The 14,656-nt window shown below is 46.1% G+C and overlaps 2 protein-coding genes across 9 annotated transcripts in view; one reads left to right on the top strand and one right to left on the bottom strand.

Annotated features, from left to right (window-relative positions):
- Positions 1-5,639, top strand: part of LOC100935736 (ras GTPase-activating protein 3) — a 107,209-nt gene extending 101,570 nt beyond the window's left edge. For both annotated transcript variants that reach the window (XM_063717192.1, XM_063717193.1), the window contains 2 exons: positions 1,286-1,363; positions 4,988-5,639. In XM_063717192.1, coding sequence (XP_063573262.1) covers positions 1,286-1,363; positions 4,988-5,041 — 132 coding nt within the window. In that variant the 3' untranslated portion in view covers positions 5,042-5,639. The remainder of the gene's footprint in view (positions 1-1,285; positions 1,364-4,987) is intronic.
- Positions 1-14,656, bottom strand: part of LOC129050924 (ubiquitin carboxyl-terminal hydrolase 31-like) — a 363,751-nt gene that overhangs the window by 300,312 nt on the left and 48,783 nt on the right. The gene's annotated exons all lie outside the window — the stretch shown is intronic.

Here is a 14,656-nt window from a genome sequence, read left to right as displayed (position 1 = left end):
GGTGCGTGGGGAGTGTGGAAGGTGTGTGGAATGGGGAGTGCATCTGGAGTGTGTGTGGAGTGTGTGGACAGTGCATGGGGAGTGTGGAAGGTATGTGGAATGGGGAGTGAGTGTGGAGTGTGTGTAGAGTGTGTGGATGGTGTGTGGGGAGTGTGGAAGGTGTGTGGAATGGGGAGTGCGTGTGGAATGTGTGTGGAGTGTGTGGACGGTGCGTGGGGAGTGCTGGTGGATGTGCTGGGTCCTGGAACGTCCTCGTTGCAGGTTGTTCACTGACCTATTTAAGCTGTGTATGTTCTGGGGGAGTCAAGACAATGTCACAAAAGCAGTGGATGGTTTGGCCAAGGTTTTAGCTGCTGGTCACCGCCCTGCTCTCCTCCCCTGCCCATCACATAGGGAGTATCGATCGGCGTATCATCCGTGTATTGAGTCAACAGATTCCTATTCAGCACTGATTTTCTCCAGGCCCCAATGTGGTTGCTGGGGCCATGGCTCTCAGGGTACAGGGATCTGGGGTGACCGTGTTGCATGTGCCGGTGGCAGAGCTGGAAGGAGATGGCCAGGGCGAGGGGACGTGAGGGATGGCCCATTCCCCAGCACTTCTTTTTTTTTTTTGTTGAGACGGAGTCTTGCTCCGTCACCAGGCTGGAGTGCAGTGGTACCATCTCGGCTCACTGCAACCTCTGCCTCCTGGGTTCAAGCAATTCTCGTGCCTCAGCCACCCTAGTAGCTTGGATTATAGACGTGCGCCACCATGCCCAGCTAATTTTGTATTTTTATTAGAGATGGGGTTTTACCATGTTGGCCAGGCTGGTCTCGAACTCCTGACCTCAAGTGATCTACCTGCCTCGGCCTCCCGAAGTGCTGGGATTACAGGTGTGAGCCACCAAGCCCGGCCCCCAGCACTTCTGAGTTGAACCTTCAAACCCTGTGAAGGCTGAGATGAGCCCCAGGCAGAGCCAGGAGACTCAGCACCCTGAGACTCAGCACCCCAGAGCCATGACCCAACCTGATGCTTTCGACTTTGAGATGCACCCTGCACACTGGCCCAAGAGGGTGGGTCCCCGCGGTGCCATCGGATGTTGCCTGCGGGACAATCTCAGCAGCTCCTGAGACTGTGGGATGCCCACCCCCTCCAGTCCCATCTGCGTTGCTACCCGTTTCTCCGTAGCTCATACACAAGCCACAGCAGCTCTGAGGTGACTCCTGCATTTCGTCCCCTCGATGTGGGACAGTTGCAGCATTTCTGTGAAGCTGACGTAGACTTTTCTTGCTCCTGCCTCCCCAGGACCCCCAGACGTCCAGGACGCTGACGTTGATCTCCAAGACCGTTCAGACCTTCGGCAGCCTCTCGAAGTCCAAATCTGTGAGTCCCTCTTCTTCATTTTCTCTTTTTAGGGACAACTGATTCTTTTCTCTCTTCAGAAAATACACGTGAAAAGCCTCCCACATGTGACAGAGTTGTAAGATAAAGGTCAAGAATCAAAGCCGGCACCACATCCCCTCCTGAAGCCCAGGACCTGAGCATCCCCGTCCCGCCCACCTCTCCCCTCCTAAAGTGAACCCCTTGCCTTTTTCGGGAGCCTGTGGCTCGTCGCTGGCCCCGTGGCAGGAGCAGCATCTGACCTGTCAGGTGTGGGAAGTGGCCAAACCGGCCGGGCAGGTGGCCTAACCTGGGGCCTCCTGGGCATCGCGGTGCTGGAGGCTCCTCCCCACGCCTTCCCCTCCTCCCCACGCCTTACCCTCCTCGCGACGCGGCCCCCTCCTCCCCACGCCTTCCCCTCCTCCTCCCCACGCCTTCCCCTCCTCCTCCCCACGCCTTCCCCTCCTCCTCCTCCCCACGCCTTCCCCTCCTCCTCCTCCCCACGCCTTCCCCTCCTCCTCCCCACGCCTTCCTCTCCTCCTCCCCACGCCTTCCTCTCCTCCTCCCCACGCCTTCCCCTCCTCCTCCTCCCCACGCCTTCCCCTCCTCCTCCCCACACCTTCCCCTCCTCCTCCCCACGCCTTCCCCTCCTCCTCCTCCCGCCTTCCCCTCCTCCTCCTCCCCACGCCTTCCCCTCCTCCTCCCCACGCCTTCCCCTCCTCCCCACGCCTTGCCCTCCTCATCCTCCCCACGCCTTCCCCTCTCCTCCCCACGCCTTCCCCTCCTCCTCCTCCCGCCTTCCCCTCCTCCTCCCACGCCTTCCCCTCCTCCTCCCCACGCCTTCCCCTCCTCCTCCCCACGCCTTCCCCTCCTCCTCCTCCCGCCTTCCCCTCCTCCTCCCCACGCCTTCCCCTCCTCCTCCCCACGCCTTCCCCTCCTCCTCCTCCCCACGCCTTCCCCTCCTCCTCCTCCCCACGCCTTCCCCTCCTCCTCCTCCCCACGCCTTCCCCTCCTCCTCCCCACGCCTTCCCCTCCTCCTCCCCACGCCTTCCCCTCCTCCCCACGCCTTCCCCTCCTCCTCCTCCCCACGCCTTCCCCTCCTCCTCCTCCCCACGCCTTCCCCTCCTCCTCCCCACGCCTTCCCCTCCTCCCCACTTGTTTAAATCCCGACCATCTATATTCTTTTGCAATAGGTTCAGCTGTGAGTAACTGCAAAACTCAAAACAATGGCCTAAACAAAAGTTTATTAATTTCTGTTGTTTAGTAAATTTAGAAGTATCAGAATAGAACTGGAAGGGTAATCAGTGGTTTTAGAGGAACAAGACCCTCCCAGCTTATTGCTCTGCCAGGAGTGTCTTCCATTCCTAAACTTACTTCATGATCCAAGATGGCTGCTGGAGCTCCAGCTATTACATTCCCATTCCAGGCAACATAAAGGAAAAAAAGTGGAAGAAGAGCATACCTTCTCCCTGGAAGGAAATTCCCCAGAAATTACACACACCGTTTTTGTATATAGAAACTTAGTCACGTGGATACACTCAGCTGCATAGGAAACTGTACTAGTTAGTTTTGCTACATCACAAACCACTATTCAGCAGCCTTAAACAATAAGCATTCATTTAGCACATGATTCTGCAGGCTGGCAATGTGCGCTTGGTCTATCTGGGCAAATGTTGTGCTCTTGATTGGGCCCATCTCAGGTACCAGCAGTTAGCTGCCTGGTTGGTCGGGTGCTGACTGGCCCTCACCTGGGCTGTCTCCTCTCCATGTGGCATCCCATCCTCCCAAAGGCTAGCTGGGGCTGGTTCACATGATGGTTGGGCAGGATCCCAAGAGATTGAGTGGAAGTGTGCAAGTTATCTTGAGATCTAGGCTCAGAACTGGCACACTGTCACCTCCATCACACTGTATTAGCCAAAGCAAGTCACAAGACTGGCCTGGATTCAAGGGTGGGGAAACAGACTCTAATAGGAGAAACTACAATGTCACATTGCAAAGGGGTGTGCCTATAGAGAGGAGAATAATTGTGGCCATTTTTGCAATCACTATTTCACAGAACTATGGTCTTAATTCTGAGGGACAGCTTGCATTTTCTTTGATACCAAATTTTAAAGCCCAGTTCAAAATGCACTTTCTCCTCCAGGAAGCCTTCCTTGACTATTGAGCTAGAATTCTGACCACCAAATATTTTTACCCATTTGTTCTGTGGCCTTTGCATGGCTACACATGGAGAGACACTGTCTCATCAGTGATGGTTCAGGATGACAGAAGGTGAGCCCTTTGCATCCTCAGAAGCCACCAAGAACTTAGACCCCATCTTCACCAAGATACTAACATTTCTGTTGAAACAAGTGCCCTTATGATTTAAAAGTAATAGACCCCTTGTTTCAATGGCAAGAGTATGAAATTGTTACTTTTGCTTTCAGCTAGCCCACAAGAGGCACGAAGAATCCATGTGACCCACAAGTAAGAGGTCAAATACTGAGATCTGGAAGGAATCCCTTAGCACCCAGAGCCTGAATAGATATATACATTCTTCATTAGAGAGGATGTCGGAACTAGTCCATGAGTACATTGGCATTTTTCTTTCTCCCTTTGTAATTTTTCCTCCTCTTGGTATGACTGGAATCTAAATCAGTAGCCTAGAGTCCTTCTGGTTAATGAGGTTCTCATTTGGGAGGTTGCAGCCTAGGAGGCTATTAAAAAAAGAAAGGCTTCTTCTATAAACATCTCCTGCCAGCTGCTGAGAACTGGAGAGGAGGGAGAGCACAGGGGTGACAGCACAAAACAGGACCATTAAGGGAAGAAATCTGCAAAAGAGGAAAAATTCTTGGTCCACGTCCCTGGCAGAAGGATCCATGAATAGAAGTCCAAAGTGCAAAAGAAAACCCTTGGGAAGAAAGGAGGAGGGGCAGGAGAGCCTTCCACTCATCCAAACAGGCCACTGGCATCCAAAGGGAGGCAGGAGGACAAAATCCCGGCCTGCGGATGCTTCCAAAATGTTTAAGACAAAATACCAGGACATTAAAAGTTGGAGGAGGGGTGGTCTCGGCATCTTCCCTCAACTCCTACAAGAATAAGAGCTTGCATTTGCTGAGTGATCACTGTGTGCTGGCCCACATTAATCATTTTTTTAATTTTTTAAAAGTTGTATATATTTAGGGGATATAAGTGCAGATTTCTTACCTGCATACCTTTCATTATGATGAGGTCTAAGTTTTTAGTGTATCCATCACCCAAACAGCCAACATTGTACCCAAGAGGTAATTTTTCAACCCTCACTCCCCTCCTACCTTCCCACCTTTTGTAGTCTCCAGTGTCTGTTATTTTACTCTGTATGTCTGTGTGTACCCATTGTTTAGCTCCCACTTATCAATGAGCATGCACAGTATTCGACCTCCTGTTTCTGAGTTATTTCACATAGGATAATGGCCTTCAGTTCTATCCATGTTGCTGCAAAAGACATGGTTTCATTTTTATATGCATTAATTATCTCAAGGCCATAAGGTTGGAGCTGTTATTAACCCCATCTTCACAATGAGCCTGGTGATGCTCACAATTTTCCCAAGGCCACTCGGTTAATAAGTGGAAGAGGTAGAGTTCAAATCCGTTTCTCTGACTGCACAGGCCAGACTCCTGGACCTCTGCACCATCCTGGTCTTTGACAACACGACAGAGTAAAAGAGGAGATGTTTCAGAGCCTGCCATAGACTCATCTGTCTCCAAGATCACCCATGGGATGAGGCTGTTAATGGACACAGTCTCCCATTGAAGAGCGCCTGAACTTTGTGAAGACAGCTGAGTGTTTACAAGTAAGAATGATGCAACAACAACAATAATAAATTGAGTCATTGTGTTGTGTTAGGTACTGTGCTGTCTAGATTATCTCACTTAATGCACTGATGTAAGAATTATTGTCCCCATTTCACAGATGAGAAAATAGAAGCTCAGAAAAGGTAAGTCACATGGCCAGGATCTCACAGTCAAGGAGTAGCAGAGCTAGAATTCAAACCCAGGTCTGAGACCAAAGAGCAGGCTCTTTGTTTATTGTTCTGAGGTGCCTCCTTAAGTGGGCAGCTTGGTCACTCATTGCTTCATTCACCCTTCGGATATAAACTACTACTCACTGTGTTTGGAAAATATTTTAATTTCTAAAATTGAGGTGGGGGACTAGAAAGAAACCCATTGTATTTTTGTTTGACTGAGGGACACAAACCTTTTATTTGTAAAAAATGTAATAACTGCAAAGTACAATAAAGCTATGTGCAATAAAATGAGATATACCTGTAATCGGTTTTTTATAAGCTAATTTCAGAAGTGACAGCCCATCAGGACAGCCATATTCCATTCACTAGAAGTGAGTCAGTAAGTCCAGCTCATGCTAAGGGGAGGGTATTACACAAAGGCATGAATACAAAGACAGGGATTGCTGGGGTCCCTCATAGAGGCTGCCTGCCACATCGTACCTTTCATAAGGTCACAAATACCTTTCAGTCATCCTATCACCTAATCTCTTAACATGCAACCTGCTTTCTCACTGAAAATCATGGTGTAAATTGAGCTATCCATCATTCTCAAGACTATGGAATCAAGGTAGAGCCCTGGTTTTCAAGCTTTTTGATGACAAAGATTTCTTCAAATAAAATCTTCCTCAAGGTGAATAGATATACTCATTGTTTTGTACTATAAAACAGAATACTTCTCAAGGTGAGAAAATAGAAAAACATGACTGATACACACAATAAATAGCACAGATGAATAACCAAAGCATTATTCTAAGCAAAAGCCAGGAGCGCATACTGTATGATTTCATTCATACAAAACTCCTAGAAAGAAAAGTCTAATGTATTGGGATAGAAAGTAGTTCAGTGGGCCAGGCCTGGTGGCTCATGCCTGTAATCCCAGAACTTTGGGAGGTTGAGCCAGGTGGATTGCTTGACCCCAGGAGTTTGAGAACAGCCTGGACAACATGGAGAAACCCCATCTCTTTGAAAAATACAACAAATTAGCCAGGCATGGTGGTACGTGCCTGTAGTCCCAGCTACTCAGGAGGCTGAGGTGGGAGGATTGCTTGCTTGAGCCCAGGAGGCAGAGGCTACAGTGAGCAAAGACCATGCCACTACATTCTAGTCTGGGTAACCAACAGACACCTCAGGGAGGGGAAGGGGAAGGGGAAGGAGGAGGGGAAGGGGAAGGGGAAGGAGGAGACGAAGGGGAAGGGGAGTTTAAGTTCAGTGGTTGCCTGGAGTTGGGGTGGAGATTAAGGATTAACTGGGAAGAGGAGCAAGGAGCCCCGCCCAACTCTTACTTAATCCCCACTGTTGGAGGTGGGGCCTCCTGGGAGGTATTTGGATCATGGGGGCGGATCTCATGAATGGTTTAGCACCATCCCTTTGGTGCTGTTCTTGTGATAGTGAGTTTACAGGACACATGATCATTTACAAGTATGTGGCACCTCCCGCCCTACTGATATGCCTCCTCCCCCTTGCCTTCCACCATGATTACAAGCTTGAGGCCCCCCTAGAAGCTGATGCTGGAGCTATGCTTCCTGTACAGCCTGCAGAACCATAAGCCAAATAAACCTCTTTTCTTATAAATTACTCAGTCTCATCTATTTCATTATAGCAATGCAAGAACAGCCTAATACATCATCATCAAAGCTTCTTTGCCTAAGACTTGCAGAGATAGACATGTCCTATCAGGCCCTCCTCAGCCCAACCTCTAACACCCACAGAAAACCCTAAAAAGTGAGAACCCAGTAAACATCCTGAATATCCTCTGATGGCTGTGAAAAGTTACTACACTTCAGCTGTTATTAACACCTGATAACTCATTAAAACCAGACTATCAACAAACAGCAGGTTTCTTTCACACTCAAAGCATACCAGCTCCATTCTGAAATGATGGCTAAATTAACTCCAGAGAAGCAGCCAATAACCTCCTACTCTCACCCTGTTCACTCTTTGGGCTAATAAGTGCCTTCTTCATCAGCTGCCTTGGATAAAATACAAATGACTGGGTTATACTTTTTCTTGTACTTGATACATAAACCTTTCTGTGGAATATGATAACATAAATAATAAAGATGGCCATTGCTTATTGAATCACTTACTGTGTGTTGTGTCTTTTATACAGCATATAACACTATATGCTGTGGCGTCTATATATGCTAGAGTTATAACCCTCACCCTGAGCCGATTTAACTTTATCAATATGAAAATGGATACAAAGAATGTAATCTAGTCACCCAATGTCATGCATCTAATGTGGTGTCTCAGGTCCCTCTATTCCAAGCCTCAGGTTTAGAGTGAGACTAACGACCTGAACGTCAGGAAAAATTAATAAAGAAATAAGGACTTCCCTGCTGAGATACCCCAGGATAACTTGTACAAGTCTCCAAAGCCTAGCACACTGCCTGGCACATAGCAGGTGCTCAATAAAATCTTGTGCTACGAGAAAACTGGAAGTCCTCATGCACTGTTTTGTGGGTTACAAAATGTGACCCCTGGACAGAGCATCTCTTGTTTTGAACTCCACAGGTAGTCAAATGGGGAGAGTGGGCATCAGAAAATACATAGGTGTATATAAGATAATCCACCTTTCAAAGGAGGCTGAATGGCAGCTCGAAGGCATAGAGAGAACCTAGGGCAAGCTTATCCAACCTGTGGCCCGAGACAGCTTTGAATGGGGCTCAACATAAATTCATCAACTTTCTTAGCTCATCAGCTGTTGTTGCTGTTAGCATATTCTATGTGTGGCCCAAGACAATTCTTCTTCTTCCAGTGTGGTCCAGGAAAGACAAAAGATTGGATACCTCTGACCTGGGGAAAAAGTACATTTTCTCCCCAGTGTCACAAAGGGATGTCATAACAAAATATTCTAAAATCAGAAAGGACGAAAAAAAATTGAATAACTATCCAAAATGAAATAAAGTTAATTCATGAAATTATGAAATATTAGTCATGGTTTGATTTATTCTGCAGCTATATAATATCACTCCATCAACAACACAGAAACAAAGAAGTTCTCTCAAAAATGAATAATGGATATGTTCAATCAATCATGGCATAACCAGGGAATGGAATGCTTTGAAGCTATTAAAAAGTGTAATTGGCCAGGTGCAGTGGCTCACGCCTATAATCCCAGCAACGTGGGAGGCCGAGGCAGGTGGATCACTTGAACCTAGGAGTTAGAGATCAGCCTGGCCAACATGGCAAAACTCTGTCTCTACTAAAAATACAAAAAATTAGTGGGCATGGTGGTACATGCCTATGGTCTCAGCTACTCGGGAGGCTGAAACGGGAAGATCACTTGAACCTGAGAGGTGGAGGTTGCAGTGAGCAAGATTGCACCACGACACTCCAGCCTGGGCAACAGAGCAAGACCTTGTCTAAAAAAAAAAAAAAAAAAAAAAATTAAGTAAACAATGTAATCAACACATATTTAAGGAGTTTTAATAACTAAATGAATAAAGTCAGTAATAAAACAAGATGAAGTATAATACCACTTTGCATAAACCATAAACTGATAAGAAAAATAATCTGGAAGGATGCGGAATAGAGAAATGTACAATTTTTTTCTAGATGGTCAGCTTATGGGTGATTTTTTAAATTTTATTTGGCATATCGGTGTTTTGAATTTTTATATAGTAAATGTAAATTGATTGTTGAATTTAAACTAAATAAGGGCCGGGCACGGTGGCTCATGCCTGTAATCCTAGCATTTTGGGAGGCTGAGGTGGATAGATCACAAGGTCAAGAGATCAAGACCATCCTGGCCAACATGGTGAAAACCCATCTCTAATAAAAATACAAAAATTAGCCAGGCGTGGTGCTTGCACATGTAGTCCCAGCTACTCAGGAGGCTGAGGCAGGATAATCGCTGGAACCCAGGAGGCAGAGGTTGCAGTGAGTGGAGATCGCACCACTGCACTCCAACCTGGCGAAAGAGTGAGACTCCGTCTTAAAAAGAAAAAAAAAAAAAAAACTAAATAAAACCTGTTGTAATGGTGGTGTTTAAACAGAGACCTAAGGAGAAGTCAGTCAGAGCCTAAAGTGGTCCCAGGAAAGGAATAAGAAGCTGGAAATTCAACCAGGCTTGGCAATTAGCAAAAGATCTGAGAGAATTTAGGTGGAAATTAGAAACTGCCAAAAAATGGAGGGCTTTTTAAAACCTCACACTACTGTGGTTCACGATAATGCCTCCGAAAACTCTGTCATAACTATTTTTCAATATGTCAAAGTAAATGTCATCTCTAGTTATCTAAAAACATCTTGATGCCTGATACCTACTAGAAAAAACAGCCCGAGTTTGTCCACAGTTTTCAGTTCCTGTGTCATTTCAGCAGCCTGGCGAGGAACTTTTCTTACTATATTGGCTCTCAGGTAGCTGTCTAACTAGACAATTTCATCTCCTCAAAGACTATCATGGAAAAAGAACAGGCCTGGAAGTCGAGAGAGGCAGCCCAGCTCTGCTATTCAGGCTGTGTGACCTTGGGCAAGTCTCTCCCCATGGTCTCAGTGGGTTGATCTATGGAACCCAAGCAATAAGATTCTCTCCCCCCAGGAATTTCAAACTTGGAATCCGAGATTGTAAAGTGAGACACATTAACGGTAGAACTCAAGAAAGGTAGGGGCTGGGGGCTGTGGCTCACGCCTCTAATCCCATAACTTCAGGAGGCCGAGGTAGGAGGATTGCTTGAGGCCAAGAGTTCAAGACCAGCCTGGGCAACAGAGAGAGACCCTGTCTCTACAAAAAGCAAATTAAAAATTAGCCAGGCATGGTGGCATGTGCCTGTAGCCTCAGCTACTTGGGAGGCTGAGGTGGCAGGATCGCTTGAGCCCAGGAGGTCAAGGATACAGTGAGCTATGATGGTGCCACTAGACTCTAGTCTGGGTGATGGAGTAAAACCCTGTCTCTAAAAAAATTTTTTTAAGAGAGGTAGATCATGAATTCCATCTGCTGCTAAGCTTCCGAAGCTCTATTAGTATTTTCCTTCCTATACAAACTCCTCTCTCATTCAGTGAGAGCACCTGTTATCCTAGCAATCAAGAATTTATTTTCCTTACGTTAATCAGAGTCAGTTTCTATTGCATGGAACCAGGCAACACTTAGCTACTGTGGCTTAGACAGAAGGAAGTCCTTCCTACCAGCATGAAAGGAATTGGTCAGTTAGGCAAAGGAGTTTGACCCACAGGGAAAAGCTGCCACACAGACTGTCATCCTTGGGCTAAGAAGCAGGGGTCCAATGGGGAAAGTTGTCACATTCAATAAGGATTCTCGGTCAGCCCAACCACGCTCTCCGAACATCCAGGCATGAATCCCCACAGGGTAAGGCAGCAGAGAGGAGCAACAGTGAGCATGATGGGTTATCTATTCTCCCAGCTCCCCACAGCCCGCTGACTGCACTCAGCTGAGTGCAGGGCACCAACTTCTTGCATTTGAGTTTTTGTAGCTGCTGTTGGAATCTAATACAGTGCTTCTCAACTGGGAACCATTTTTCTCCCCGTAGAGCATCTGACAATGTCTGTGGACATTTTTGGTGATCACAAACTGGGAATGGGGGCTGGGCAGGGTGGTTCATGCCTGTAATCCCAGCACTTTGGGAGGCCAAGGCAGGTGGATCACTTTAGGTCAGGAGTTTGAGATCAGCCTGGCCAACATGGCGAAATTGCATCTTTACAAAAAATACAAAAATTAGCCAGGCGTGGTGGCAGGCACCTGTAATCCCAGCTACTCGGGAGACTGAGGCAGGAGAATTGCTTGAACTCAGGAAGCAGAAGTTGGAATGGGCCAAGACCATGCCACTGCACTCCAGCCTGGGTGACAGAGGGAGACTCCATCTAAAAAAAAAAAAAAAATGGGGGGGGCAGGGATAATGGGGTGTTACTGGCATCCAGTAGGTAGAGACCAGGTGTAACCATTTCTTATTGTAACTGTAAAAACTTGCCATGAATTTAGTGGTTTCATTTTTTTGAGACAGGGTCTTGCCCTGTCACCCAGGCTGTAGTGCAGTGGCACCATCATAGCTCACTGTAGCCATGACCTCCTAGGCTCAAGCCATCCTCCCATCTTAGCCTCCTGAGCTGCTACGACTACAGGTCATGCCACCATACCCAGCTAATTATTTTTTGGAGAGATGGGGCCCAGGCTGGTCTGTAACTCCTAGGCTCAAGCAATACTCCTGCCTCAGCCTCCCAAAGCACTGGGATCACAGGCATGAGCCACCATACCCAGCCAATTAAGTGGTTTTCAACAACTCAAATTTATTCTTACAATTCTAGAGGTCAGAAGACAAAAATGAGTCCACAGGGCTGCATGTCTTCCGGAGGCTCTAGGGGAGAATCTGTTCCCCACCTTTCCCAGCTTCTAGAGGCTGCCTGCACTCCTTGGCTCATGGCTCCTTCCTCCGTCTTCAAAGCAACAGGGTAACATCTTCTCTTCCCACTCTTATTCTATCATCATGTCACATTATCTTCTCTTATAAGGACCCTTGCAATTACCTAAGTCTCACTGGAATAATTCCGAATCATCTCCTCATCTCAAGATCTTTCATTCCAATCACATCTGCGAGAGTTTTCTCTTGCTTTGTTTTGGTTTGGATTTTGCCATCTTAATGTAACATATTCACAGATTCTAGGAGTTGAGACATGAACATCTTTGAGGAGAGGGGGCATTGTTCTGTCTACCACACCAGGTAGACATCCTGCAGCCCCCACAACAAAGGATCATCCAGCTTAAAATGTCAGGAGTATGGAAGTTGAGAAGCCTGCACGCTCTGATACTACCAGATTTCCCACACACCCTAATTCAGTGCCACTCCTTAATGTGCATGACAACTGCGGACCCCCTATTCCTTGATGCCATCCATCCAAAACACTCCCTACAATGTTTTTTAAATATGTGTGAGTGTTGTTCAGTCCAAGTAAGTAAAAGAAATCCTGTTTCCCTAAAAAGTTTGATAACAGGAAGAAACAGTCATTTATTAGGCTTGACATGATTCTTGTGACTTCTAAGTTTGGGGCTTCAGGTGTTTGAAAGTTACTCAGAAGCCAGGCACGGTGGCTCACGCCTGTAATCCCAGCACTTTGGGAGGCCAAGGTGGTCAGATCACTTAAGGTCAGGGGTTCGAGACCAGCCTGACCAACATGGTAAAACCCCGTCTCTACTCAAAAAATACAAAAGTTAGCCGGCAGTGGTGGTGCACACCTGTAGTCCCAGCTACTAGGGAGGCTAAGGCAGGAGAATAGCTTGAACCTGGGAGGCAGAGCTTGCAGTGAGCCGAGATTGTGCCACTGCACTCCAGCCTGGGCGACAGAGTGAGACTCTGTCTCAAAAAAAAAAAAAAATTTTTTTTTTTTACTCGGAAGGGAAAAAATGAACTCCTCAAACTTTGAGACAGAAAATGGGAAGTAAAAGCAGAGAAAAGCTATCATTAACCCGGTGCCTCATACCTGCCCATTTCCTGTTTCCACTTCCTGGGAGTAAAAGTCTTTAGGAAGGGAAGGTGAATTAGTATTGATTATACATGCACCAAAAGACAAAAACTGGGCTGTATGCCTTACGTATGTGACTCTTCCAGGTTGGTGTCATCATTCCCATGTTGACATAAGTAGTGAAGTGAATGGAGACACCAAAGAGGTGTAATATAACTTCTTTAATGAAATAAACCAGGAGGCAGCAAATGTTTTCTGTAAACCATCAGTTAGTAAGTATTTGAGGCTCTTTTGACCATGTGGGCTCTGCTGCAATCACTTAACTCTGCCCTTATAAGGCAAAGCAACCATTGATAGTATGTAAATGGACAGGTGTATGAGGTTGTCCCAATAAAACTTTATTTTCAAAAATAGGCAGAGACCAGATTTGGCCCTGGAGCTATAGTTTGCTGCCCCCTGAAATACATTTTTTTAATTCCCAAAATAGCCTTCATCAGCAAATATTTCCCAAGCACCTACTATATGTCAATATACAACTGAACAGCCCAGAAACTACAAAGATGAATAAAGAAGCCAATAAAAGGCCGGGTGCAGTGGCTCAGTCCTGTAATCCCAGCACGTTAGGAGGCCAAGGCAGTGCATCACCTGAGGTCAGGAGCTCAAGACCAGCTGTCCAATGCAGTGAAACCCCATCTCTACTAAAAATACAAAAATTAGCCAGGCATGGTGGCGGATGCCTGTAATCCCAGCTACTCAGGAGGCTGAGGCAGGAGAATCACTTTAACCCAGGAGACAGAAGTTGCAGTGAGCCTAGATCACACCACTGGACTCCAGCCGGGGCAACAGAGCAAGACTCCATCTAAAAAAAAAAAAAAACAGTTCAAATTCCACCACCAAGAAATAACCACTATAAACATTTGGTATTTATCATGAATGATTTTTTTAAACTCTATGAACATACTTTTTTAAGACAAAAATAAGATGATTGCATACATAATTTTTATGACCTAATTTCAAAATAAATCCAAGACTGCTTTCTCTGTCACCAACTGTAAATGTAGACTTAACATTTAATATTTCATGACTATGCAATGATTTGCATGTAGCAGGATTTGCTGAATGACCTCCCTGTTGATAGACAGTGAGACTATCTCCTTTTTATCACCAATAGCATTTGCCCTGTTTCCTCCTCCGCCCCCTTCTCCTCCCACTCCCAACCTCCCGCCCTCTTTCTGGGATACCTTACATTGCTCATGGGAATATAAATCAGCACAATCTTCCTAAAAACAGTTTAACAATGTGACCCAGAAATTCGATGTCTAAGACAAGAGGGCAAAGATAGAGATGTAAAGATGTTCTTGGTAGCATTGCTTAGAATGGTGAAAAAGGGAGGATAGTCTCACTGTCCATCCATAAGGAGTCATTTCACAAACCCTGCTACATGTAAATCATTGCCATAGTTGTTAAATGTTAAATATTAAATCTACATTTACAGTTAATAACAGAGAAAGAAGTCCTGGATATATTCTGAAATCAGGTCAGAAAAATTATGTGTACAATAATCTTATTTTTGTCTTAAAAATATATGTTTATGGAGTTTTTTTTTTTAAACATTCATCATAAATACCAAAGGTTTATGGTGGTTACTTCTGGGTGGTGGAATTTGAATTTTTACTGGCTTCTTAGTCTTTGTAGCTTCTGTGCTGTTCAGTTCTACACTGACACATAGTAGGTGCTGGGGAAATATTTGCCAATAAGGTGAAATAAAACACTCCAGCATCAGGGGTTTAATGTGGCCATAAGGAAGGTATTTCTACCATGATGCCTGGCAAGCACAGGAAAGGATCATTAAAGTCGCATC

The sequence above is a fragment of the Pongo abelii genome, chromosome 18, assembly GCF_028885655.2.
Source record: "Pongo abelii isolate AG06213 chromosome 18, NHGRI_mPonAbe1-v2.0_pri, whole genome shotgun sequence".
Taxonomy (NCBI): Eukaryota; Metazoa; Chordata; class Mammalia; order Primates; family Hominidae; genus Pongo; species Pongo abelii.
This window is presented reverse-complemented; position numbering and strand designations above follow the sequence as displayed.